Raw genomic sequence first — 27,172 nt, 5'->3', positions numbered from 1 at the left:
AAAGTCCTAGCTGTTACACTGTGTAACAACTGGAGAAAAAAAAAAAAAAAAAAACAATGCCACTGACATTCACATATGTTTTAGCAATGCTAGAGACAAATATGAGGTCCAGATCCAGTTTTTCCTCATTTCTTTTTGCCTCCCTACACCTCCTGAGCCTTGCAATTTCAAAATCTATGCTATTAATATCAAGTGCTGGAAACATTTTTTCAGGGAGTCACTCCTTTTTCAGTCTGTTGGCAGTCTCAGGAGACACTAATAGTCTGAATTATAATTGAAGAGCTAGGACTATTTTCTAAATGGATTTATTTCTCCTTCTTGCACCAATCCTTCTCCCAACCTTATGCAATGGTGAAATGATGAACATATGCTTTATTTGTCAAGACCAATGTTTAGACTGCAGATGCTAGGACTGACAGCGTGACCTGGCTATCTGAAGACAAAAAAAACAGTTACTAGGTGCAAACACGGCAGTATCCAGCAAAGATAACAAGTATTGGGACAGACAAAAAGGAAAGCTTTCGGAGCTTCACGAAAAAAAAGTTTAGCAGAATTTTCTTTTGCATATTCCCTGATTTTACAGGACTGAGTCAATGACTTTGGGAATAGCGCTGCCTACCTAAGGTTGGTGGAAATACTTAAGGAAAATCTGAACCACCAAGAAGCTTGGAATCACTAAGTCTACTACTACTCTGAGGCAAGAACAGTGGATGCTGATCTGACCTAAGGCTACCTCAAAGAGCATCCTTTGCAACAGCTCGCCTGATAATTTAATCCCAGTGCATACTTCAGGGAAGACATAGCAGGGACTGGTTTTCTGGTCAAGTCCTTACGCGTGAAATTTACAAACTAGCAGAGAGAGCATGATATGAATAAACAACATGGGATACTTGGCATGGGGGATATTGCTACAGCTGAAAACAGGACTGAGATAGGGAGGTTTCTGAAAGAGGAGCCGAGCGATTAACTGACCTCACACTATGGTGTGTGGGAGTTGAGTATGAAGTCTCATCTGAAAGGGTTGGCAGCCCAGCAACACGGTTTAGTTTAAATTATTTATGTGATTTTTATCGGTTTTAATGGCTTTAGGCTTGCAAGGTGCCTAGAGTGCTGCAACTGATAAGCCCCATAAAATGAAATGACGATTATGTCATTCTATTTCAGTACACGCATCTCAGGAGATGATATATTGTAGTAACCGTCCTGCAAAGCCAGCAGCAGCAGCTGGGGGTAGAGTGGGAAGAGGAAATAAGTCTGTTAAATCCTGCTGCTCTTTCAGCAATGGTTCTACTATACAAACTGGTCTTTTGGCAGACAAGTCAAGCAGAGTCCTGGAAGGTATTACAGTGGGGTATTAGTTTTTAATAATACATACGAAAACCCGATTGAAACTAGCTTATTCCTTGCATGCTTAAAATTGACAATCTCTCAAAAGCTCTGCTTGCCATACTCATCAGACACTAAACGCTTCAGTGACACATGCCTCAGGTATTTTGTGCTCTAGAACTGAAGTCATTTAATCAAGGGTTCCTGTAGAGTTGTTAAAAACCTTGGCTTTACTTCAGTTATCTACCTAACAAGCAGATATTGTCTGGAAACACTGCAGTCCTTTGATATTATACCTTAATTAAACCTTGAAATGGTTTTAAAATATTATGGTCCTACCTAAACTGCACAGTCATAACACAGTACGTGAATTTGGATTTAACTAAAACATGCCTCAACAGCATGGTTTTAACAGGATTTGGCCCCCAGCACCAACGTTGGGCTACAGATGTACTTCTTAAGAAGTTGGGCTTTAACTCACATACAAGCCAAAAGAAATTTTGGCCTTGCCAGGAACTCATAAGTCGAGATTAACTCCTTTTCTTCATTTTAGAAGATCGGTGGCTTTCAGGAGGTCAAACATTTCAAGAACAATGAAATATTGCTAAAACTAGGATATTAAATTAAGGCTGGATTTGCGTGCAGGAAAGAGAAGACAGGAGGACCAAGAGAGGAAGGAGACTGAAAGGAGCAAAACTGGTGTAACCATTACACACAAATTAAGATGCCACTAGCGGAGAGGCAGGGTCTGTCAAATTTGCTACGTTTGTACGACTTGTATTTGAGGCACAATTCTAAAATATTTGCCAGCCCATTTCGCACACTACTGGAGCTTGAGTAAGCTGTACCCACCATCTTTCCATTTTACTGAGTCAACTAAATAGAAAGTGAAAAGAAATAATTAAGCTCGCTCACCAGAATATAGTCTTTTTAAATTAAGAGTTCATAAGGAGGGGAGAGGGAGAAGAGGAAGTCATCTCTTCTCACCTCTGATGTCCCGATCAAATACCCTACGTTTTTTGACATGGCTTTAGCGTTTGTTATACTATGGCATTTAGCATAAATCTGTACCGTACTCAAGCACCGCAGTTATTTACAAGTAAAAATATTAACTCAACTGCAGTTTACTCGTGATGATTCACGATATTAAACCTTGTTGTGCTATCATTCTTCTGTACAAAAGTGCCAGCAGCTCAATTAAATTCAGACGCACAGGTTAAATATTCATGCAACATCCTGTCATTGCAACACCTGAGGACAAGGTATTTCCCTTTGCATCCATGGATCTTATTTTTTTCCCCCTCTAAGAGCATCCCAACAGATTAAATCCTGAGAATGTATTTTGCTTAGTCTCACTTCCTGGATTCCAGTCACTGTTTTGACTTATCGCATTTTGGAATGTGGTTTCTCTAGCCTTGCGTCCTCCCAAGGCACCAACAAGCACTTCTGTTTTAAGTGTATTAAAAGTAAAGGGCACCTGCCACATTACCCTTGCACAGCCATCTCTTCTTCTCAGAGACAGATCATTGCATCACTGCCTCTGCCACAAAGAACACAGTTCTACAGAGAGCACCACTACCAAACGATGGGGACAATCGGAAAAACGGTGTGACGAAGAGTGGTTATAATATACAGGCTGCTCATGAGCTAAAAGATTTTGAGATTAAAAGGGATCTCTCCACTGACTTAAATTATTCCATTTGTTTGTGTCAGAAACGTGACTAGTTAAGGATTCATAATCTATTCTCAGATTTAACAGTTTCCATAAAAAGTTGACTTGCACCGCATTTTCTCTTTACCTGTCTCTTGCTAAAGAAACTTCCTGGAGTTTTTGTTAACGTGACAGTATGAGGAACGACATTAGGGAACTGACCAAGCGGTACATCTAGACACAAAAAGTTTGTGCTGATATAAAACGAGGAATCCTTATAGACTGGTAGTCTACCTCTCAGTAAGAGAGTAAGAGTCTACCTCTCAGGGCTGCTCAACACCAGCTTAAAGCGCATACAAACCTCCTGCCTTAACCTAGCATCTCTTCAATTGCATCTGCCATCCTTATCACCTTATATATACTACATGGATTTAGCTAAAGTCTAAAAGACTTACCTGTGTTTTGTATCCTCCATGTTTTTGTAAATTGGGTGTCAGGAGGGATGGACTCTCCTTCTCCTATGGTGACATCTTCAACAAAGGACATGGAGGGTACATTGATATTTGGGCTCTCAAAATCATAATAGGCTCCAATGGCAGCCTGAAGATTCCTAGAAAGCAAATAAATAAATAAATGAATAAACAAACAAACAAGCAAGCAAGCAAGCAAGCAAACAGAGCCTTAAGGACAGGTGGGTCAGGGTCCTTTTCACAGGTTTATGTATTTGTCCTAGACAGGCAAGCAAAAATGTCATTCATATGATATTACACCTGCTGCTCACATCTTCCTAAAGCGATTGTCTCTATCGCGTGTGGATCCTCCAAGGTAACTGAGCTCAAACCAATCTTTTACTTGGTAGGGATGCTATTTTGGACCACTTTCCTACTCAGCTTCCTTTTTGCACTGAAAATCTTATATTTCAGTTTTTGAGGCTTCTAGCCTATTAACTCCTTTTGAAGTTTGCCAAGAAGGTCAAGAGACATTGAGGGAACGGCTAATGCAGCAGTACGTAAACAACAGGGCTGTTTCTTTATACAGGCCTTGTTTCCTAAAGATAACTTCAAGTAAACTGAATCTTTTTGTTTTATTTTGGCACGAAAGGTCCAAGGGAGCACTGGACGAACAAAACACAGAGAACACACGATAACTCTCAAGGCCAAAGGTGCATCAGTAGCTATGGATAATAACTCAAGCCCTGCTGCTTTTGAAGCATATGGTCATATGAGAGCCATGGGTACTCTATGACTATTGTTAACCATTAAGTGCCGCTCAGCTCTAGATAGTCACAGCTTGAAGAAACTTAAAAACCATCTCAGACAAAAGTTCTTATTGAACGAAGACAAACGATAGTAGAAGCCTGCGATACGTTTAAGTTATTCAGAGAGCCACAAACGCTAGTGATTCCTGAGACATGGGATAGCTGAAACTCACTGATAATTAATTTGAAAAGAGCAGTCAAACAGGAAGCAGATTCATGAGTCTTAGCTGCTGTTCCACGATATACTATTAAATTATTATGTAAGCGTTTTGGCATGTCATGCAACTCCTCTGCTTACGCATATCTGTGAGGTTGTGGCCCTAAATTTACATGCTGTGAGTAGGTGCCATAAGAATAGAGATGAATAATATCTCACCAGAATCAATGGGCATAACAACTGCTTCTTATTCTTTACTAAATAGTTATGCTCCCTTTTTGAGCAAGATAGGGAAGAAAAAAGAAAAAAAAGAACTAGGAATCAGCACCTACAGCAAAGCCAGGTAGAAGACCTGCCACATGCTGGACTACAGGGGTAAGAGGATTTATTGAGGGTTAGTATTGTTTGGTGGAGTGTCCTGTGTCTAAGCTGAAGCCAAAAAAGCCAAGGTGAATCAAGAGAAACATTTGCAGCATGACCCTGAGAAAGAGCAAACATAGGGCTTTTTGGATAGCTTGCCAGCTGGAAAGGGGCTTGGAACGGTGAGCAAAGCAACTGCCTCCTGTTCAATCCCTGCAGTGTTCAAGGAAAAATATTCAGACACATCCTGTGTAAAAACAGAACTGCCTGGGAGAAATACCACTGATTTCTCCTCGCAAAAAATATAGGAGACCCAAAGAGTAGCTATTAGAACTGGAGCTCAGGTCAAAGGGGTTAACAGCACTATCAGGTACATCTGAGAGCCACCCGGAATTGGGGGAAGAGGACCTAAACAACAGATGTATCAGTCTGGTAATCCACGACCACCAACAGAAGATAATCACGCTGCCTTAACTGCAAGAGTCACTGACATCCTGATAAGTCTTCCAAAACATATCCAGTGCATTAGGAGGCGCTTTAGGAAGGCTCTACACAACTTGGCTAGCACAACTGCCAAATTCGGCAAATTAAGACTTACAGCAAGACCTTTTGCCATTATCACAGAATGGACTTTGATACTAAGGTAAAACCCAAGAGCCACCACGTAAGATTTTCACCTTTAGAACAATGAATTTCAGACCAGAAGACGTTATTCAGCTCTAGGCATTTTCTAGGAGTGTCAGGGCTATATTTAATACAGCCAGCTCAGTCAAATGCTACAGGAAGGGTGCATGTCACATTAGCCAATAAATAGAGACAAATGCTCAGTTTTACGTCACCAACCGCCTGTTGCTTATACACGGCACAAGATTTACATAACTCACAACAGGGCCGTGCCAGAGACTCCTGTTCACTCAACCAGTTAACACTACAATCTAGAGTTCAGTTTTCACTAAAATTTCTTCCCTGTGTTACAGCCGTCCAAGTCAAAAGGTATTACAAGAGCGACAAAAGATAGCAATGTTCCTCTTTCCTTTCCTAATTCACCGCTACATAAATCTATTTTCAAACATCCCACAACATCTTGTGTGTTATGATTCTGGGACCAGTAGTGACAATATTTTATTTATACTAAGAAGAAAACAAACATTAAAGTTGCAAGGGGGAAGATTTCTACTGCAATTTTGTGTGAGGCAGCCTGTACTGTTTTTTTGTTTGCTCGGCTGTAAATATGCTTCAAAAGGTAGTGGGCTATTTGTGCACATAGGCCCTCTGCCAACTCTCTTCCTCTCCCTGTGTCATATTTCATTGCTTGCTTTGCCATTGGGAAACAACTCCAGTCCACTGCAGCATTTAGTTAAAAACTAACTGAAGAAGAATACCTGCTGAAAAACAGATTTGCCACTCTTCTGCAATCAGGTATCACAAACCCTCCCCTCCTGCTCTCACCATTTTGGTGAACAAGCAGGTTTTGTTCGGGGTGAGCTCTTTTGTTTGTTTGGACACCTCTTGGCCTTCCCACTAGGGATTTACGAGGAAGTTTCCAGAAACTAAAGAGAAATTGAAAGTAGCAAGGGCTAGAGTCAGGATGACAAAGCAAATCCGAAGTTCAGGTTCTCTGACACAGCCAGGCCCAGGAGATAGCCACAGAGAGGCCGTGTGGCACCGCTCTGCTGCAAGAGATCCCGACCGCGCTCACACTGTAAACTCGTGGTCTCTGGTTACACAACCAGCAGAGAAAGCAACGTATCAGTGCGAGCTTTAAGCTCTCTTTCCAAGAGACATTGATCCCTCTCTGCCCCCCCCCCCCCCCCCCAAATCATCAAGTATTAGTTTGAATGCAGCATTTCCTTTTGGAAAAGCGAGCAACGTTTTCAGGTGGCTACACAAGCAAAACCATTTGCAACCTGATTATTTGCAGGTACTTGCGGGGGACATGAAATGCATCCTACCACTGTCTTTCTACCATAGCTTCAATGTTATGGGAGTTTATAACCAAATGCAAGCCTTATTAAGGGAAAAGGTCTCTCCAAGGTCGAACATACTGAAGGTCCTGAAAGTTGCCAATTTTTTGTTTGTTTGTTTGCTTGTTTTTTTCACGTCTCTACTGTCACACCCCACTTTATAATTGTCTACCACCAATTGCATATGCTTTAGGGGCAGGTATAAAAAGTTAAACCCGATAAGGAAGGTTTATCACCCAAAAGCTTCTGCTTACACATCCATCCCTGCCTACCCTCCCTGTTTTACTGCTCCTAGGCATGACTTGCACCACACTAAAGCAGCTCCATCTAAAGCTGTTTTGCTTTGCCAGCACTGCCAAACCGTCTCGTTGTGCTTTAAATCTCTCCTGCAACTTTACTGATCAGCCAGCTTTCAGTGGCGTCACTTGCTCTCTGCCATGTATGACAAATTACTATTTCAAACTGAACAACTTTGAAACTGTAAGATGAATGTGCCAAATTCAGCCAGCGTAATTTACGTGACTGATCTATCCTAATTACAGGGACGGCCATACGTCTGTCTCAACATAGCCCTTCAGGTGTCAGGCCTCCTTACCTTTCCTAAATTAAGCAATTTTTCCATTTTTCCACCAGAGCTGGACTGCAATACTTTGTGGCTCAACCACACTTACAAAGCAGGTCTGACAGGATTTAGCCTCAAACTCCTGAAGGAATGCCTGCAATCAGAAGTCACTACAGTGACCAGGTAGGCCTGTTTAAATCAAAACAGTGTTCAATCTTAGGCCGTAAGAGTGAGGTTTTGGTTTTTTTTTTTTTTTTTTTTTGGGGGGGGGGGGGGGGAAGAATAGCCAATAAAGATTATAGGCTCCATATTCTCAACCAAATCCCTCCTATCAAACTATGCCTATCCCATTCTTGCTGCTCTAAGGGCTTCACAATGACTTATATATCAAGTGTTTCTCCAACAAAGTGCTAGCCATAGACCCAGAGAAAGTGCTTCTTTTTGAATCAACTCTTTTGCTCTGCTGCTCTGTTTCAATCCTCAGGAGCTAAATTACAATAGTGAAGTTAAAACTTCTCTGCTAATAGCTCTGGAGATGTCCCTTAACAACTCTTAAGTGCTTGTAAAGAGGTGGTTTATCTTGAGCCATTCTTTCCCTTTCCTTTTTTTCCCCAGATAGCCTCTTGTTATGTCAAACCAATATATTTAGACCATAATTACTCCCAATTAAGTAGGTCACCATACAGTATTCAAAAGTAAAAGAAACTCTTCCAAATCAATTCACAAACTAGAAGCCGCCTTCTACAACCCAACTGTTGTGAAAACATGCAAGAGAAAAGCAATATATGGGGCCTACACACAGGGGGTAATTGGAAATATTTTTTGGTATTAACTGAATCAGATTCCTTGTTACGGGAATGAAGAAGCTGAGGCACTGAACTAGCTTACTTGCAGCCTTACGCAAAGGAGAACATATGCAAAATACCTAATCCTTCTGTAGCCAATAAAACGTACAACTCTTTCAACATTTCTCCACTATTCCGCCACATGACTTGCGCATCTTGGAAGGAAAACAATATAAATAGGTAATTCAATACTGACAAAATACAAGGGACGTCAGAATCCTGTCAAACAAATATTTTCAAAATAGGTAAAGGGAAAGTGAATTGGAAGAATCATGTATTGTCCAGCAACTGTAGCCTTCCCATAACACCTCCTTCCAACCACTATGCACAGAATGGTATTTTGGTTTTGTTTTCAACCCTGCAGCTTCAGGATCTGAACTATCGGGGGGGAGGGAGGGAAACCCTTATGATGTGAAGGCTAATTTGAAAAGATAATTCCTCTAATGCATTTTCTTGTGAAATGTAAGAATTTTTGGAAAATAACATTTACAACGGGAAATGATGATTAAAATTTAAGTTATAAATGTTATAGGAAGCCTGTAATTTTTTCATTTGTTGTCAATTCTTTGCTAATCTCTGATGAAAGATCCTGTAGAAATCCAAACCAAAACAAAGAAACTGCTTAAGTTGAAACTACAGCATGTAAATTTTGTTCTTATTAGCTCCTCCCTGTTCCTTCTGCAACATCACCTATCGCTAGCTAAAACAGGGATGAAAGTTTCTAGTGCTCTTATTTTCCTGACCTATCAGAAAAAACAAGGCTACACTTTTCAGTGGAATACTCATTTAGCCACGCAGAGCTCATAGCCCTCAGTTCAGAATTTTACACATGATATAGCCTTTAAACCAAACACATGCAGTAAATTGAGGATGTTTCACTCGAGTAGAAAAGACTGACAAATTAATAAAGTGAATGCCAAGCTACATTTCTCCCCTTCCGTGTCTTTCCATAGAGCTTTCACTTTAATGACAGGCAAGTGTCCAATGGGCAATGAGTTTTGTATGCCCTTCATACCCACATATAGTAGAATATTTGTCATGAAAATAACTACTCAGGTGTAATCCTTCTGCAAATATGCAATGCAAAAAAACAAGCAGTAATAGCAGAGAACAGTGAAATCCCAATAATATATTTTACGTAGAACACTTGTATTCCTCCATAACTGAATCCTCAGTCTTCACAGATTTACCCGCCTGGCCAAATCCAGTATGTATCCAGGCACCATAATACTCCATAAGGTAACCACTGTTAAGAATGGAAAGAAATGTGCAAGAGGACGAGGTGCAGCAGATGGATAAATTCTCACTCCTAAATAATGGAACATCACTACATGATACAGGTAGGGGAGACTAAAAACGTACACGGAGCACTTTCAAATGAGTCAGTCCTCAGTACCCACTTCTACTCCACCACTGACACGCTTGGTGTCCAGTATCATCTTTGGATTTTGTTTGTCTCGGCTATTGGGGACCCTGAATAATAATATTATGAGCTGGGAGATCTTGAATAGGCATCATGTTGCTTCTGAAGTAGGAGATGCCTCAGTCTTCGAGAAAGCTGAAGATTATTGGAGGGAGGAGGGAGGAAGACGTAGGAAATGTGTTCACCACAGGGAAGCACTCTCACCTGAAGTTTTCAGTGCAAACATTTTCAGTAGAGATGACACATGGCAATTAAGTGGAAAGTCTCAAGATGATTTGAAGGACTGGAGATTTTAATCAGTGAATAGCTTTCAACAGACACTATTTCTGAAAGCCTAAGTCATATATTAGGTATCTTCACGCTTGACCTCTCTTACACAAAACTATGAGTTTGGGGAACTACCTTATAAGACTTCAGATGAGCCAAAAGGACCACTGGGGGAAATCAAAAGCTGCAAGTTAAATTTACACGGCTGAAGGAGAAAAGATAAATGCTGGCTAATTTGAAGCTTACGCGTTCTCTTACATGAAGCCATAAAAACTACTTCAATGCCTCAGCTGCAAACAATCAGGTCCAAAATACAAATGGGATATTCCTGGACAGAGAAACCTGCAGTGATTAGAAGCAATAACATACTCTGTGCAGTGAGAACACCAGGAAAGAAACTGAGAACCCACAGAAGAGGTACACCCTTTTCAGTGCTGCGCTCTAAACCACCAAAGGAAATTAAGAGGCTTTTATGCACGTACAAACGAACACTTTGACAACTTAACCATTATCATAGTCACTGCACTTGGCTGAGCATTGTATCTTGCCAAACAATGGCAGGCAGTCTCAATGACAGAATCAATACTACAAGGCTGTTGTAAGCATAAGCCCACACAGCCATCCCCAGCAGCTGAACCCTCCTAAAGCAGGTGGTCAGGAGCTTTAAGTGGGGGGTAAAATATTTTGAGAATGTCACAGTAGGAGTTGCTCTCTACTTGCTGCCATTCAAAATAGGCAACAAGCTCCACAGTGGAAAGTAATCAAGAGCTGCCAGTACGCAAAAGATTCTAGCAACTACTAATTCCTCAGTACAAACTATGTCACCAATCTATAATTGTCTGCATTAAAGTAAAGGGGGATTAAGCTACAGAAACTGTCTGCAAACAAGTTCAGGCATGTAAGGCAGTCCAGCTGGACTAAAATTATATTGTACCCAATTCCTTCTGTTACAGTTGTCTGCTTACATTTCCATATCACATGCACCCAATTTTTAAAAGTTCTGCAACTCAAGAGCATAGCACCATTTCATTAGAGTATAATTTATAGTTAAAAATACAATTACTATATTTTAAGTCTATCTTTTCCTCAAAATAATCAGGTCAAATATTTGAGTTATTCTGGAGGATTTTTTTAAATACACTGAATTAAAGCTGTCGAAGAAAATAGCTTTTGATTGGTTAACCAACGCTATAGTTTCATTATTTTTAGTAGCATCAAGGGATAGTTGTGGACACCACAGATCCAAGTCTACAATAGTTAATATGTACTAAAAAGAACTCCTCTACGCTTTAAGTTAGCCACAACGGATTATGCAGTTAAAATACCATTTCCTGCTCCCCAGACGTACAGTATGAATGACTATCCACACATTGCTTAACAGCAGCTATACCTAGAGACTGCCACTCTGTTCTGACTTTTTGGCAATAGTACTTGAAGAGCTACCAGCCCTGTCTCTATACTGCAGAGACAGTACTCTTTTCTGCCCGTGAGGACAGCAGTTCATCATGCCTTCAAATTTAAATCATCATCTTCCCCCTTCCCTACTACCTGCTTAACTTTTTCAAATCCCTGAATGATTTCTTAAAGCTAGCGCTTCACCTCTCTCACCATATTAAGTTCAACTGGACACCGTCTGCAAATATTAATCTGACTAGAGGCACATTAAGACATAGGTCACGTAAAACACTTGCTGTTTATTAAGGTGCATAAATAACACTTTCCTATAGATAAAACAGCCTGAAGAGAAGCAAATATGACTGCCGCCCCCCACCCCACCACTATCATTTCCTTCCTAGATGCCTGGATGAGCACTTAACTAACCCAAAGAAGTTTCCAGGGAAGGAGGAGGATTTACTTGAAAGCTCATTTTGTCTCAGGTTTCCTGACTCCTCCATGATAGGAAGACTTGAGATTCCCCCCACAGCCCTCTCAGAAGAAAAGGAATACTGAGATTAATCTTGAGATTTATACAAGGCACTGGGGAAGTTTTCCTCAGATTAACAGGAATGTGGATTAGCAAAGGGAAGTGACGGGAAGTCCCACTGACCGAGACAAAGAGCAGACAAAACACGGACAGCAGGGATCCTTGAACTCTTCTAAGGTAAAGCACACATATCACAACTTCCTACTTGTGATGGCATAAATCTCTGTGGCAAATTCAATGATGCTTATATGGACATAAAAAAGGGCTTATATTTATTATTTTGGGGAATGAGAAAAATCCAACCGTTTGTTTTATCCTACTTTCCCTTTGACTTCTCACATGCGGAGAAAAAGAAGAAAACTCAGTAAACGTAACCAGATAGTTTCCAGGTGCTTATTGATTAGCCTTTGGAGAACTATGAGAAAAATAGATTTTTCTCAGAAGCATCTGCCAACAGCTGACCAGTCAATGGAGACTGAAGAAAATGGAGCAGGTGACCCAATAGACCACTTTGATCTCCAGTTTCTAGGATACTGCAATAAAACATCAATTTTTCATCAGATGGAATTCTCTGACAGCAGTTGATTAGTTTACTGGACATCACCAGCACCGCTCTGCCTTCAAATAGAAGAGGAAACATTAGAAACTAAGCAACTCACACTTCATTCAAGATCTCCAAATAAAAGCAAATAGAGAAAAGATCTTGATATAAATATCAGTAACAGATTTTTTTCCCCATGAGAAATGTACAACAGATACAAATCTTAACAGCATATTAGATCTATAATCAGAAGTATTTAATCAATAACATAAGGAGCAGTGTATATTTGCATCTAAAGAATGTTATAAAAGTAGTATGAAAGCAGTGATTTGATTCAAGAAAAATCAAATAGTGGAATAAAAATGCAGATATTTTAATGGCAGCAGTTAACTGTACTGAACCCCAAACTAAACATGTAGAGCCATACTGTAATCAATAAAATTGGCTTTTGATAAAACCACATGATAGAAGGTTTGATGGTGCAGAGATAGATGCAGCTAAGGCTACACATTGCATCTCGGTATTCATGTCCTGATGGGTAATGCCTAAAACTTTACGGCTACAGCCTGACTTTGCTTCTCCTTCTATTTGCCTTCTACATATGTTCTTTCCATTATATTTGAAACAGAACACACAACTATTTGAAGGAAAAAGAGTTACCATATGATGGCCAGCAAACTTTTAACTACAGTAAACAGCAGAAAGCTTATTACATGATTTGAGAGAAGATGACAGACCCGCCTACACACTAGTAGTATTCTTTGGACACCACATGGTAAGCTGTTTATGCCTGAGCTCTGACATAGAGCATTTCAAACCCAAGTTCTTCCTGACACATACTCAGCTTCTTTTGAAAAGCACTCCAAAAGCCTGTTAACAGGGGACATTTGAATGCCTTTTTTTTTTTCTTTTTTCCTCCCGACAGTTCTGCAAATACCTGCAGGGTCTAAAAATCAAGACCAGGACTACTGGGAAAATATAGGGTGCAATGATATGAGAAACACATGATGTACGAGTGACTCCTTTTGATTTGAGTCTGCATTTTAAAGTCTGTATGTCCAGCTGTCCTATCTAAATACATTTTGAGTATTTCTCTGCATTGTGCCTATACTCCAGCACCAATATCAAATGTTAACATATATGCTTTCATCCACAGAGAGATTACTGAGAGTATCATCTTATCTTCTGTGCTAGGAAACAGAAATTAAGCATTTAGCAAAAGCAGTGAAAAAACTATTAGCTAAAACATGTCTTCAGACTCCCCATCAAGTACATCCAACTTCTAGACAATATAGGGGGTTCATCTGAAATAAGTAATAAAGACATTCTAAACAGCACACTCCTAGAGATAAAAATGTATTTTTGAGACAGGAGTTTTTCCTCCAAGACTAATAAAACACTTGCACAGAAATACTAGATAAATTTTCATTGTTAAGAGAGAAAATTTCAGATTTTGGATGTAAAAATGAGCCCGACTACTCATTAATCCCTACCTCACATCAGCTCCCCTCACTCACATCTACAGAAACACCCTACATCTTACACGATTTGGTAAGAGAAGAGGTTTTATAGAACATTTCTGTAGTATTTTCAGAGAGAGAGTAGAAAGGTAATTCATAAATATTTCTACGCAAAATTTCATCCTTTGAGTACTAGATAAACTGTATTGCAATTACAAATTATTTTAAGTATATGAACAAAAATAATGATTCCTCCAGAACAAATCTATCTTACAAAAAGATCACCTTAAAAAGATACCTTTTTTGACCAGAAAGCTAGACCAAAAAAAACCTATTTGCTACAATATTTTTTTTAAATAGACAGTGAAAAACATCATTATTTGACAAAATTCAATTCAATTTCACACCTACTAAATTAATTTTAAAAAACAGCTTTCTAAACAGAAGTGAAAAAAAGAATGTAAACAAACATTACATGCAAATTACTGAATTATACATATATTAAAGTGAGTCTTCCAAATTAGGAATCCCTTCACAACCAACTGTGTTGAAACATGAATATCAAACCCAGCATTACTAGCTACTTCAACTCAAATTAATTCACTTTTGCCTAGAATTAAAGAAGCTCCAAGTCTTATTCTGCAACCTTGCACCCTCACCACAGTTGGTATACCCTCCAATTAAGAAAAATTCCTCTTCCTTGTCGCAGCACAGTTTCCATATCAACCTAGGAAGAAGTCAATGACTTTTACAAAGCAGGTCATAACTAGATATTAAAAAAAAAAAAACAATTCTGCGCAAATTTTCCTCTGCTTTTACACTTACCGGAATCCATACTGCAGATAACCAGTAAGTGCTAGACACTCAGTTAAGAACTTTTGTTTTGCTAGTGCTTTCAGAAAGCTGAATATACTCTGGTCACATCTATCCAGAGATCTACAACTGTTCTTGTATTGGAAAGTTTGCTCGTAGGGATTCCAGTGCAGATTCATTCAGCATTAACTGTCTGACCTAAACCTTCTAAAATTTTAAAACATTGACACAAATGCTTTTCAAGAGGAGTTTCTTACGCAGATAGTTAGACATTACTGACTCCAGACAAGTTCAGACACGTTCCTACCCATGCTATCGCATAACACCGAAGAGTTGTTGTCAACACCTGGAACTTCACTTTATCACAAAAATCACCTCTAACAGCCCCCTAAGCCCCCTCCCTTAAACCAATGGTGTTGGGTGTACTTCAGCATGCTGACAGCCGGTTTTCTGGATTACATAACATCTGGAGGGGGGGAAGGGAACAGGGGGAAGGTTAAGCATGCTATTTAATGGAGGATGGATTTTATCCTAGATGCAATGGCAGCAAAATACCCTCCAACTGCACTGCCTATGTTTTTTTCTTCCACAGGAGAAATATTTCAGTGCCAAAACATCTTTGGGAGCAGTTAACTTTTGGTGCTAGGCAAAAGTCCAAAGTCCAAAAGCGAGAACTCAAGCGCTCACTTTAAAACCTCAGAACTTCTAACAACAACAACAACAAAAAATCCCCCCTGCCCTCAACAACAGGACGATGTGTACTGCCTTTAAAGAACGTACAGCCAGGACACACAGAAAGGACAAAGTTGGATTCATGTACCACAGCAGAAAGCTAAGAAATTAAAACAATTCAAACACAGAATTCAATGTGTTATTAAAAAGAGGCCTAGGAAGCTGCTTAATAAATAACAGAAAAAGACAACGCACTGAAGTGTTTAACCTGTATTTCTTGAAGATCAAGGAACAGTCTCAGAAACTTAGGATGCATATGTTCTACCTAAAGCATTTTTGCAGTATTGCTAATAAAACCAGCTGGCAGCTTCTTAATACTGTCCTAAGCTTGCCAAATACTTAGAAAGTGCATTGAGCAATTGTAGGTAAAGTGGAGAAGTGGACAGACTTTTAAAGGCTACTTACAAGTAAGTCTATATCATTCCACAGTCAAGCACTAGTTCTTTTCCCCAAATTATCTGAAAAAAATATTTTAAAATAATTCCTCTCTCCCAGTAAACTTGCAAATTCATCTCCAGTATGTTAAACGCAATTACTAATGATACTATTGGAAATACTCTTTCAAAACACATTACAGCTCAGATTACTTACCACACAATATTTCAAAGATGCACAAGGAAGTAGTGTGAGGTCTAGTTACTATATAATTATCCTCAAATAACAGCTTGCCACTCTTGTGAAAAAAGTTATAGTGAAAATCATTTATCTGTTTTCTTTTTAAATTAACCTATAGACAAGCATAGCATGGGTGAACACAGCTAAAATGAGGAATTCAGTCTGCCAAATAAGTGCACTCCTTTCGACCCTGCTGTGAACTCCCTATTTCCTGCAGATGAACATTAATCCTGATACAGATAGAGTGAAAGGACCATCAAGGAAGATGACTGCCATACCTTTAACAAAAGAAAAAGTGACTTGATAGTCTCACTAAGACAAAGTATTTGCAGGACAGGTTGAAGAGTGAAGATTCTGATCCTAAGTCGAAACCACAAAAAATAGACCTAGTAGGCCTAACATCATCTGGGGACAGTATGCATTACCCAGGCAACTTCCACAGTCCCCTCAACGTGACAAATGAAAGGTGTTTCAAAAAAAAAAAGGAAAATGTGTCTTGAATGTAGCTTTTCATAATGAAGGAGAACAGGGTTAGTATGTTCAGGCTGATACCCCAAAAGCCATACTAATAAGAGGTGGGAGCTGGAGAACAGGACATACACACAACAGCAGAACTGCAAACTGTACGGTAACAGGCACAACAAACAATATTGTAGGTCAGGGAAGAAGCACACAGGCAAAAACACAGGAGGAAAACGAGGAGCAGCACCTGCCAGCACACCTAACTCAGGTCAATGCTGTCAAAAGGCTAAACTCTCATAGGCTTTAAGCCTAAGAGTCATCATACTACAGCCCAAGCTGATTTTTATACACTCTTGTATACATTTCCTTTTTACACCCTCCCATCCATCTAAAAGGCTTATAAAGTAATACTTTAAAAAAGCTAAAAACTTTATTATGTTTTCAGAAACAGAGTTTAGCCACTGAAATTCAGAAATTAATTTAAGGCTGTTTTGACGAATTTAAAGGTTTTCTTCAACTGTGGGTAAAACACGCAATGCTTTAAAAATGCCCCATGAGTTACCATATCACATTTAAGATACTGTTACTTCAAAACAAAAAAAAAACACTACTGAAATAGAGAGTTTATATAGCACAAACTAGGAATACTGTGGTTATACATAGTATCTTTGCTAGTAACTTTCAAGTTCTCAGCACAGCTCTGGGGAGCTTTCTGGTCTCCCAAGGAACATCACATAAAAGCCAGAATTAAGTTAGAAAGCAATGTATGTAGTTCAGGTAGGTTTATTCATGTTAACAACACAACATGCATGAAGTAGAAAAGCATTTTCTGCTGCAAAACACCTACCCAAAGCAAACTCCTGAACTCCTCTAGCCAGACCTTCCTTCCTTTATATTACATCAATTTGCAAAGTACATGGTATTTGACAATCCTGTATTCCCTCTGCAGAGGCAAATTTGCCAATATAATTTAATATAGGACCGTCAAAGGAGGACAGAAAGAGAAGGGGAAAAGCAACAACAAAGTTGTCTTATTACTCTTTTATTAGTTCAACGATTCCACAGAAGTTTTTCCATCTGTGGATATCAAGACCTTCACTTGGAATCCAAAATTCAAACCAGATCTTTTTGGATTTGATGTTATGCCATTAGGAAAAACTGGCAACTAAAGCAGCTAAGTAATCCCTATTAATAATAGGTGTAATAGCAAACACCTCACTCTTGTATCCTTCTCAAGGGTAAAGAAATGCAAATGTAACAAGAGGGTCACATTTTAGTTAACGCCCTACATATCAGCAAAGCCCTCAAAGATGGTTTACAAGATGTAAGTGGTGCGAACAAGTCAAAACCAACAGCTCAGACAGCAGCAGTTTTGTGACATTCTTTCAGTCACTTGGCTAACTGCACTACTAACACTCCTGGTTTCTATTTTTCACCACTGAATTGCACCTTTCCCACATTTTTCCCTCGAGTTGCAGCTTCCTCGATTACATGTACTTCTGTTCTTTTTTCTAGGGCAGTGACAAAGAGCCTTTATAAAAAGTCAAAATATACCCTGAGAGCCAGAGTTTTAGAGAGAGACCTAGCTTGCAAGCAGACATTAAGTTTTCCCAAACGCCTGGGCAACTTTCACACGGAGATCACGCTAGCTCTAAGACTTCCAAGCAGCCTTTCTACCACAATTTTCCCTCCTCCGGAGGACTGCTTTAGGGGTCGGGCACCATCGTCCGCCCCTGGATTCACCAGCGCAGTTTCTCCTCCCGTCCTGCGGAGAAAGCGCCCTTTAAGAGCCTCTCGGTCCGCTGGATCACCTGCCTCCCCCCCTCCACCCTCCCCCTTTCCAATCCATTAGTCACTTTTTAACAGCTCCCAGCCCTTTGCCCCACGAGCTCCTCAAACTGGCAAAATTACAGCCACCAGCCGGAGACGGGAGGAGGCAAACCACCGTGCCCGGGCTGACCGCCGGGGTAGGAAGTCGGTCCCGGCTGTTTTCCTGCCCGCTTATGCCATGAGAGCGCCCTCCTCCCTCCCGCACACACACAGCTCCACTCACCACCCACCAGTTTGCCCCGCACCGCCATCACCGGGCCCAGGGGCCGCCACACGCCGCCGGGGGAGGGGGATAAGGGCAACACCGCCCTCTCCCCCCCCCCCACCTCCTGCAGGGCAGCCGGGCCGGGCCGGGCCTGCCGCCCCCCTGAGAGGCGTCTCGGGGCGGGGGGAACGGCGGCCGGGCCCGGCCTGCCGCCAGGCCCCCTCCGAGCCGCGGCCTCCCCTCAGGGCCTCCCGCCGCCCCCCTCAGGGCCGCGGCCTCCGCGCCGGGCCGCCGCCGCCCCCCTCAGGGCCCCCCTCACCAGTTGGTCATGTCGAGGAAGAAGGCGCAGCCGGCGGGGCTGAGCTGGAAGCCGAGGAGCCGCTGGAACTCGCCGATGAGCACGTCCTTGTCGGTGGTGCCCAGGCAGCTGAACTTCTGCATCAGCTCCGCGTCCAGGTCCACGTCCATGCCCTCCATGGCGCCGCGGTCCCCGCCGCCCCGGGGCCGGGCCGCCCCGCTCCGCCGCCGCCGCCGCCTCAGCGCCGCATGGGGGCGAGGGGGGAGCGCAGGCACCGCGCGCGCGGGGGGAGGGGGGGGGAGAGGGCGGGGGGAGGGCAGGGGAGGGGGCGCGGGCGACGCGAGCCGCGGGCCGCCGTGCGCAGGCGCCGCTCCGCCCATGCGCGCGGGGCACGCCGCCGCCGCCGCCTGTGACGCCGCCAAGCGCGTGCGCGCAGGGCGCGGTGGCGTCACCGCGGGCGCCCGGCGGAAGGAAAGCCGCCAGGGCCAGCGCCCGCCGTATGCAAATGAGATGTTTGCGTATGCAAATAAGGCCGGCCTCGGCGGAGGGGGCGAGCGCTTCACGTGACGCTCGGGGCAGGGGGGCAGGTTGGGCCCTTCCGATTGGCGCACGCAAACGAGGCCGGGGTGTGTGGGTGGAGGGGGCAGCGTCACACGAGACCGACTTACGCCTTCGCCGGCCGTGCGCAGACGCGCGGCCTCGCTTCCATATATGGAATCGGCGCGGGCGGTGAGGGCTCTTGTTTACGTATGCAAATGAATCACGTGCGGCATCACAGGGCCCTATGCAAATGAGGCCGCGGAGGGGCTGCTGGGAGGCGCCGGGTGATGGCGGAGCTTCCCTCAGGGCTGCGCTTTCCCGCCGCTCTCCCCTGCGCCCCACTCGTGTTCAGTCAGAAACAAGGCGGTGTCACCCCCCGGCCACACACACACCCCGGCCCGGCGTCGTGTGATTTATTCCTCTCGAGGAAAATAAATTGGAAATTAAGCCCATGTTCCTCATCCTGTCAGCGCTGCCGGGAGCGCAGCCGGGTAAGAGGCCGGCGGCCTGCCTGCCGTTGGGCACGAGCCGTGCTGCGGTGTGCTGGACTTCTCTTCCTAAACAAAGTCCCCACGTTATCGCTTCCGAGGTTGATCGAGAAGGAGTTTCTCCCGCTGCAATGTTTGCACGGTAAACATTACAACACGGCTGTGAAGGAAAACTGCTACGATTTGAAAGAAAAAGAAGCTTGCTGCAGAGCAGATAGCACAGGGGGAAAGAGCCTTCGCGGCAGCACTGGGTAACGAGGGTTTCTAACGATGCAAAACTATTTATTTAGGCTTACAGATGGAAAACCTGTTTATGATGTAACAGAAAAAGAGACCAGTCTAGAACCTGACTTGACTGCAAAAAATGTTTTGAAGTCAAAACAGGGATTCTACAGCAAAATACTCAATAAAATGGCAGAAAAAACAAACATATGCAGCATATTATAGAGTACCATTTACTGTATGCTCTAGTAGACTCCTCATTTAGTAAGTAATGGAGCCAGAAAAATGATTCAGTGGTGCCCAACCTCCCTTGGCACCTCTACCTGCCCTTTTTTCCATTTGCTGTATGGTTTGGCTCATAATGTGATTTCTGGATGCCATTGTCATACTGTCTGAGTAACCTATAACACTGTCTTGTGGATAAGCCATAAAGAAAACTTCCTGAGTTCTTGTAGTTCTTATGAATCCTGTGTCATCCCTTGCAAAAGCGCACGTGGTTTCCACACGCTGGTTTGCCAAAGCGCCGTTTAGTAAGTTTTATTTCCTGGTTTCCAGAAAACAACTTGTTTTTATTTCCCAGTTTCTGAACTAGGTTAAGCTTAGAGAGAGTTGCATTTCAAGAAGGATGAAGGGTTGATTGACTGTAGAGCCGTTGTTTCTGTGTTATTTGATGTAAACTCTGTCACTGACTAGAAAAAAACTAGAAACGACAACGACAATTCATTTCATAGTGAAAGCCAGGCAGCTACTGTATGATGAAGACTTTGTTTACTATCAGCTTGAGTCATATTTTAAAGATGTGGTCTGATCCTGCAGTAAAATCAGTGCATGATTGAGTGTGTGACTGAGGCTGTAGAGTTGAAAGCTTGTATATCCTATATCTGCTACGAGCTATCTCATCCTTTAGGAACTCATACTTGGAAAACCTCAAGTGAAAAAGGTAGAGCAATCTGGAAATCACAGCATGTACAATGTAATGAAAAAGCTCTTCATCTTTATGTATATATTTTCAAGTGCTGAAATGATCAGAGGAAAGTGGAGCTCATGAGATGAAGAACAGGAACCGTTTACTTATAGAGCAGATGCTCTTCAAGGGTTTTATTATTTGCTGCTGTGGCATCAGGGTTAGAAGAGCAGGCTGTTTGCCCTAGAAGAATGTGTACCGAAGTGTCGATAATGGGCAGCAACAGCCCTGAATCACTAGCGTGTTAACTCGGATGTGAACATTACAGGAACACCTGAGCCCGGTGCATACAACCACAAATCTCCATTAATTGAGGCAAAGGGGCCACAATCGTCAGTGGACTATAGACCACAGGTGCTTCTGCCTGATGCTAATGGAGATGAAGTTCTGCTTTTGCTTAGCCCTGATGAAATACCAACACATCCACCTGTAACTCAGGTAAGGCTTTGGTAGCAGCGTGACCCCATGACAACATGCGTCCTGCTCATGCGGAAATGCCCTTGGCAGGTGGTTGCAGAGGACGGCCGGGGTTAGTGCTGGCTGCCCTCGAAGGAGCCGCGCGGAGAGGTGGCCGCTAAAGGAAGCGGTACACAAGCCATCAGGCTGCCGCCATCGGCGGGAGCTGGGCAGCGCCCTTGCCGTCTCAGGGCCAGCGACAGGGAGATGGTGCCGTGAGCACCAGCCTTGCGGTCCGTGGGCAACGGGGCAGCCTCTGTGGAGACGGGGACGCCGTTGCAGGCGTCCCGAGCCCTTCCCGGCCTCCTCTCGCTCCCGGGGGCCTGCTGTGCCGGGGTGGGGGGGAAACCGAAGCTCGCCACAGCGCCGTGTTTGGCCCTCGCAGGCCGCCGTGGGACGCTGGGGCCGCAGCAAGGGCGGTGAGGCGCCCTCCTACGGCAGCCGAGGACGGTCAAAGCGCGGCGGGAAAGGAAGCGCAGGGCGGTTGTTGCCGCGGCTCCTCTTGAGCGCGTCACTTCCCGGCGGCTCCTCTTGAGCGCGTCACTTCCCGGCGGCGGCGCCGGTGGCGGGGCGCGGGGGAGCACCATGCCTAAGTGAGCGGGGCTCGGCGGGCCCCGGCGGGGGCGGGGGCGGGGGCTGCCCGGTGCCGGCGGAGGGGGGCTGTTGGTCCCGGGGAGGGGGTGGAAAATGGGGGCGCCCCGAGGGTCCCCTGGGGCTGGGGCGCCGCCCTCCCGCCAGGGTCGGGGCGCTTCCTCAGGGCCTGCGGGCCCCGGAGCTGGTGTAGGCAATAACAGGGGTTTCCCTCTTCAGGTTTTATTGCGATTACTGTGACACCTACCTCACCCACGACTCGGTAAGTACCAGATCCTCTGCGTTAGTTCTTTTTCTGTGTCAAGTGGCTTAAAAAAAAGAACGTGTATAGGCTAAAAAGTCACTGGACGTCCTGTTAGTTTGAGACTTTATGACCAAAACAACCAAGAACCGGGGAGTAACTTGACTGGCGCTAGCATCTGCTGGCTTTGGATTTCTGAGTGAGTGTGAATGTTGCATTGAGTTTATAGGGGACAGCTACTTTTGTCATATGAGTGCCTCTTTTACTTAAATTTGGGTCTCAGCACTTGTGGTTTTTATGTAAAGGTATTACACAGCCTCAGTCCTCTGACTGTACACAGAAGTCAGCTTATTTTTTGCATGTAAGTTGCATGCATTTAAGTGTTACAAAAGTTTCTAGTAACTTTTGGATTTATGTGATTTTTCTCAGCCCTCTGTGAGAAAAACCCACTGCAGTGGCAGAAAACACAAAGAGAATGTGAAAGACTACTATCAAAAATGGATGGAGGAACAAGCTCAGAGCCTGATTGACAAAACAAGTAAGACTAATCCTCTTCTGTCCTTGGACTACTTTGCCATTACCTCTGTCTCTGTGTGCTTGTCTTCTTCCCCTCCTTGCTGATTTTTGTCTCACCTTCATGGTGATTCTTTGCTGTGTGAATTGTGAGTGGGGATATCACTTAGATGCTAAGTCTTGAGCTATTTGAGGTGTGAGTTTCCCCTGAAGAGACTAAGAGCTGCGTGTAAGGGGCCGTTGCAAGCAGACATTGCTTTATTGTGGGTTAAGACCATTGTAGATACCACCCTCTTTGGTACAGCTGGGTAGTGTCGCCCAAGGTTACGTTACACAAAGCTCGAGGGTCCTCTTGGGCTGTTGAGTTTTATACAAGCTGTTAGCTTTCAAAATAATCTTCTTTGAATGTAAAAAGTTGTGTCTGAAGCTTTTATGAGAAGACACTTACAAAACAACCTTTTTTCTGTTCTTCCACGGAAGAGTTGAGGACAGATGTTTTTAGTGCCATTGCTCGAGAGAGAAATGAGGTATCTCTCTAGTTCTTAAACTTACTCTGTTTTTGGTTTTGTCAGTAGTAGCAAACTTATGCAAATTGCACGAATAAAAAATCCAAAAGGTAGGAAAATGGACGTTAAAATGTGCATATTGATAGTTTTTTTTTTTTCAGTCCCTCGGCCTCAACTCTCTAGTGATTTTTTTTTCCCCCCCCCTCCACTCTTGGTATTAATAGACTGAAAAAAATGTGAAGCGTTTCCTCCTCTGTTTGTAGGGTTCTTTCCCCCCTCACTTTTTCTGTGGAAAACTGACCTTTTCTCTATAAATAAGATAAATACAAATGCTGTGTTAACTTTCTGGCAGCTTTCCTTCTTTAGGCGTTTCCAACTTTTGTATCTTTTGTCTTCTTTCTGGTCGATTCCAGTCTTTGGAATTTCTTCTCCTCCTTGTCACATAAGATGTTTTTCATGCTTTTAGTCACCTACTTAGGTCATTGGCTTCCTAACTTTTTCAGTTAGCATGGCTTAATGTAAAAATCCTAGGTAAAAGTTACAGCTGCAAATCACATGATTGTATTTTCTCTGCTATCCACCTTCCTGTTGGGTGTGTGAAATTTGTCACAGAGCACTTCCCAGAATACGAGGTGCTCCTACCTTGAGAAGTGGTATAAACCTGGAATTTGTTCCAGAGTTAGAACAACTGAGTTTGCAGCATGACATTAAGTATGCTCTGAATGCTTGGCATGGGAAGGAAGATTAACACAGGTGTTTCCTTAACCTAGTAACTGTTTTTTCTCCTATTTTTATTTATTTGTTTATTTTGCCAATGTAGCGGCTGCATTTCAGCAAGGGAAAATCCCACCTACACCGTTCTCGGCACCGCCTCCTGGGGGAGCCATGATACCACCTCCTCCCAGCATCCGTAAGTCTCTTACTTTGTAACCGTGGGGGCACCTCTCTTTAACTATGTGTTTCCTGGGCTTGTAAAGAAAAGTGCTTTTAGCCTGCAATCAAGCTCAGAAGCTTTGAGCTCACGAATATCAAAATATAAGAGAACGCTCTGTAAGAGTGTTTCAGTAACTGTTGTGATCTTTAGTTTGTCTTATTTTAGCAATGCTGAGCACATCAATAGAAATGTATGCTCCTTCACTTGCTTGATAGCTACCAGGTAGACATTGTCATTACAACTTCTAGAACAGCTTTTTAGTAGAGTAGAATAGGAGTGATAACCTTGTTTTGCACTTCAGCTGGCAAGTTGTTGAGATCCCTTTCTGCGTATAGAGCTCTGCTGTTAGAAGTGGTGGTCATCTCTGTTAGAAATGAAAAGTGGGAAGTAGTGCCTAGCCCATGCTTCTTCCAGTTCACTCATTTGTTAGCACCTGAAGTCAGAGTTGAAACTGAAAAATGAAGACAGGCAGTTGTAAAACAATCTAAGACATTTTTTATCTTAGTAATAAAGAAAATTTCCTAAGTTTACTGAGATTTCCTGCAAGGCTTAATAACCACTGTTTCACATTGCACGTTGTTGATGAGTGTGGAAGCAATTAGATGCGTCAATAATTTGTATATGTGTTCAGCTGGCCCCCCACGACCTGGTATGATGCCAGCCCCTCATATGGGTGGACCTCCGATGATGCCAATGATGGGCCCGCCCCCACCAGGAATGATGCCAGTTGGGCCTGGTAAGTCTGGAAGTAAACCGTTCTCTGTCATTGCAGTACTGCGTGGTCTGATTTGCCGAACGTTTAGGGTATATTTTCTGTTGGTCCGCTATGGGAGCGTTAGTAGTTCTCAGAGAGCTGTAAAAGGAGCTCACTGGAAAACATGAAGTAGCTGCAGCACCTGGATGCTAGATGTGGCAATGCACTCTTTAGCTTATGGCTGCGTCACTTCAGGCAGCAGTCTTATTAGACGCTGCATGAAAGGACAGCCCCAAGTGAAGTATTTCTGTATGCGTAGACCACAAATGCCTGTCTGGGCTGATCCATTATTCCCTGCATGGTGAGACATAAAACAATCATACAAAGTCAAGTTAAAGTTCCTTTACTGGTTGTCGAGAGACTACTTACAAGTCTTGCTGTTCAGTTGAAATTCTGGGTTTGGTAAGTTGTGTTTTTTCTACCTTTCTTTTCTGCCTTTTTTCCTACTGCCTTAGCACTATAATCTCTAATTGTTGAGGAATTATGTTTGCAGTGCTTACATTTTTGCACTAGGGATAGTTTTCAGCAATAGATGAAGATTCATCTTTTAGAGAATCTGAAAATTATGTATTCCAGAAAAGTGACATGCCTTAAAAAGGTTTTTCAGAACAGCAACGACAAACTAAAATGTCTTGATTATCCATTCTGCATTTGAGCTTGTTGGCATTTGAAGAATTCTCAGAGGGCATCTTACTGAAGTAGTTACTGGAACAAATCTAAACACATCTATACACGCTAAAGGTAGTGAAATGTCTTTGCAATTATTGTGTTGCCAGTAGAAAGCGTTCTGTAAGTGTTTTCTAAAGGCCCCAAATATGGGTATAATTTGAGATAGGAGGCACTATAATGGTTGCCTGAGAATAATTGGAGAAGTTGGATCGAAACCATTATTTTGGTGTTTTTGATAAAGCACCTGCTTTTCTTTTTTTTGGTAATGCTGTTACCCAGCTGTAAGAAGTACCCCAGACTCTTTTTGGGCCCATTTAATTTGAAGATCTTGCAGCACTTCAGACAAGCTTTCCAATTCAATTGAGCTAGTGTCTCTCTTGAGTGGTTGAAGTAAATCATCAGCGAATACTGTCAAAGCTGGGCATATAACCCAGGAATTTGGTTCTTCCTCTACTAATTGCTAATTTCCTTCAGGGGAATGTAGTCCCTGTCAGCCAGCTTCCACATTGGAAGGCTCCTTCTGTACGCTTACAAAATGAAAGTCCCCTGGAGGATAGGGGAGAGAACCTGCACCCTGTATTAACGGGACTCTGCAGTTGCTGTTCCTGAGAGCTTTTGTCTAATGTTCTCTCTTTCATCCTGTAGCTCCAGGGATGAGGCCACCGATGGGAGGACACATGCCAATGATGCCAGGGCCTCCAATGATGAGACCACCATCCAGGCCCATGATGGTGCCAACCAGGCCAGGAATGACCCGTCCAGACAGATAAAGGTGGAAGTGGAGCTGCACTTCTTTTTTTCATATTGTGATCTTCCATATGATAAAACAGCATAGACCTATGTCCCTAGGATTTTTGTATTAAAACAGTGTGTAGAGGCGATCTCCTGCTCCTTCAGATTGCAGATGGTCTGACCTGTATGCACACTGGATTTATCCTTTTGTAACTGTTCTCCCCTCCCCATTGAATTTTAAAACACAATAATAAAACGTTGATTCTGGTTTGTGTATGGAGAATCTGAGCCTTAATCTGCGTGTGATTTTTTTTTTTTTTTTTCTCTATCTCACACAGTGGGATGTCAGTCTTCATTGTTCCCTCTCTTCATCTGTGTTGCACTAAATCTTATTTTTTTCCCAATAGTTTCTCTTTTACATGTCATGCCTCCAGAGAGCTGTAGCATTGTCTGCCTTATGAGCGCTTGTTTCAAAACAACAAATATATTTCTTTTTAATTTTAAAAAAATGACATCAGAAAACACTGCAGTAGTATCCCTAACTGGGGAGTCTGCAACGTTCAGTAAGGTTGTTGTTGCCACAAAATAGGATGAAATTATTAAAACGTTGGTTTTTCATTGGAGGAAGCAAAGGAGGTGCTTTTAAAAGGTTATTCCTTGCAATAAGTTATTGTTTCGGTGCTGGCAAAAGTATTTTTGCTTTGCTATTACCAGTGGACAATTGTGTAGACGCATCTAGTTAAGTGATCAGAGCTGTCGAGTTAGCAGTAGTTGTTAACATTTGAATCCCTTCTTCAGATAAAGGGATATGTTGCTGAAGGCATATGCCAGGCTCTTTAGTTTATTAGAAAGGTTTCACTTTTTGATGA

The 27,172-nt window shown here is 42.8% G+C and overlaps 2 protein-coding genes across 2 annotated transcripts in view; one reads left to right on the top strand and one right to left on the bottom strand.

Annotated features, from left to right (window-relative positions):
* ILRUN (inflammation and lipid regulator with UBA-like and NBR1-like domains) overlaps positions 1–18,948 on the bottom strand; it is a 35,990-nt gene extending 17,042 nt beyond the window's left edge. The window contains exons 1-2 of the mRNA XM_068918077.1: positions 18,715–18,948; positions 3,433–3,587 (exon numbers count right to left, since the gene is read on the bottom strand). Coding sequence (XP_068774178.1) covers positions 3,433–3,587; positions 18,715–18,872 — 313 coding nt within the window. The 5' untranslated portion in view covers positions 18,873–18,948. The remainder of the gene's footprint in view (positions 1–3,432; positions 3,588–18,714) is intronic.
* Positions 18,949–21,805: 2,857 nt separating this feature from the next.
* On the top strand, positions 21,806–26,591 carry SNRPC (small nuclear ribonucleoprotein polypeptide C). Its single transcript, XM_068918323.1, has 6 exons — positions 21,806–21,956; positions 22,174–22,216; positions 22,625–22,733; positions 24,035–24,124; positions 24,780–24,884; positions 26,217–26,591. Exons 1-6 carry the CDS (start codon positions 21,949–21,951, stop codon positions 26,339–26,341), a joined length of 480 nt encoding a protein of 159 aa, XP_068774424.1. The 5' UTR covers positions 21,806–21,948; the 3' UTR covers positions 26,342–26,591.
* Positions 26,592–27,172: the final 581 nt, after the last annotated feature.

This window comes from Struthio camelus, chromosome 24 (genome assembly GCF_040807025.1).
Source record: "Struthio camelus isolate bStrCam1 chromosome 24, bStrCam1.hap1, whole genome shotgun sequence".
Lineage (NCBI taxonomy): Eukaryota > Metazoa > Chordata > Aves > Struthioniformes > Struthionidae > Struthio > Struthio camelus.
Note: the sequence above shows the minus strand (reverse complement) of the source record. Positions and strands in the feature narration are given on the sequence as shown.

Coding starts and splice junctions, on each gene's coding strand:
- SNRPC (XM_068918323.1), top strand. Junction 22,217..22,624: donor CCTACCTCACCCACGACTCG/GTAAGTACCAGA, acceptor GATTTTTCTCAG/CCCTCTGTGAGAAAAACCCA. Junction 22,734..24,034: donor GAGCCTGATTGACAAAACAA/GTAAGACTAATC, acceptor TTGCCAATGTAG/CGGCTGCATTTCAGCAAGGG.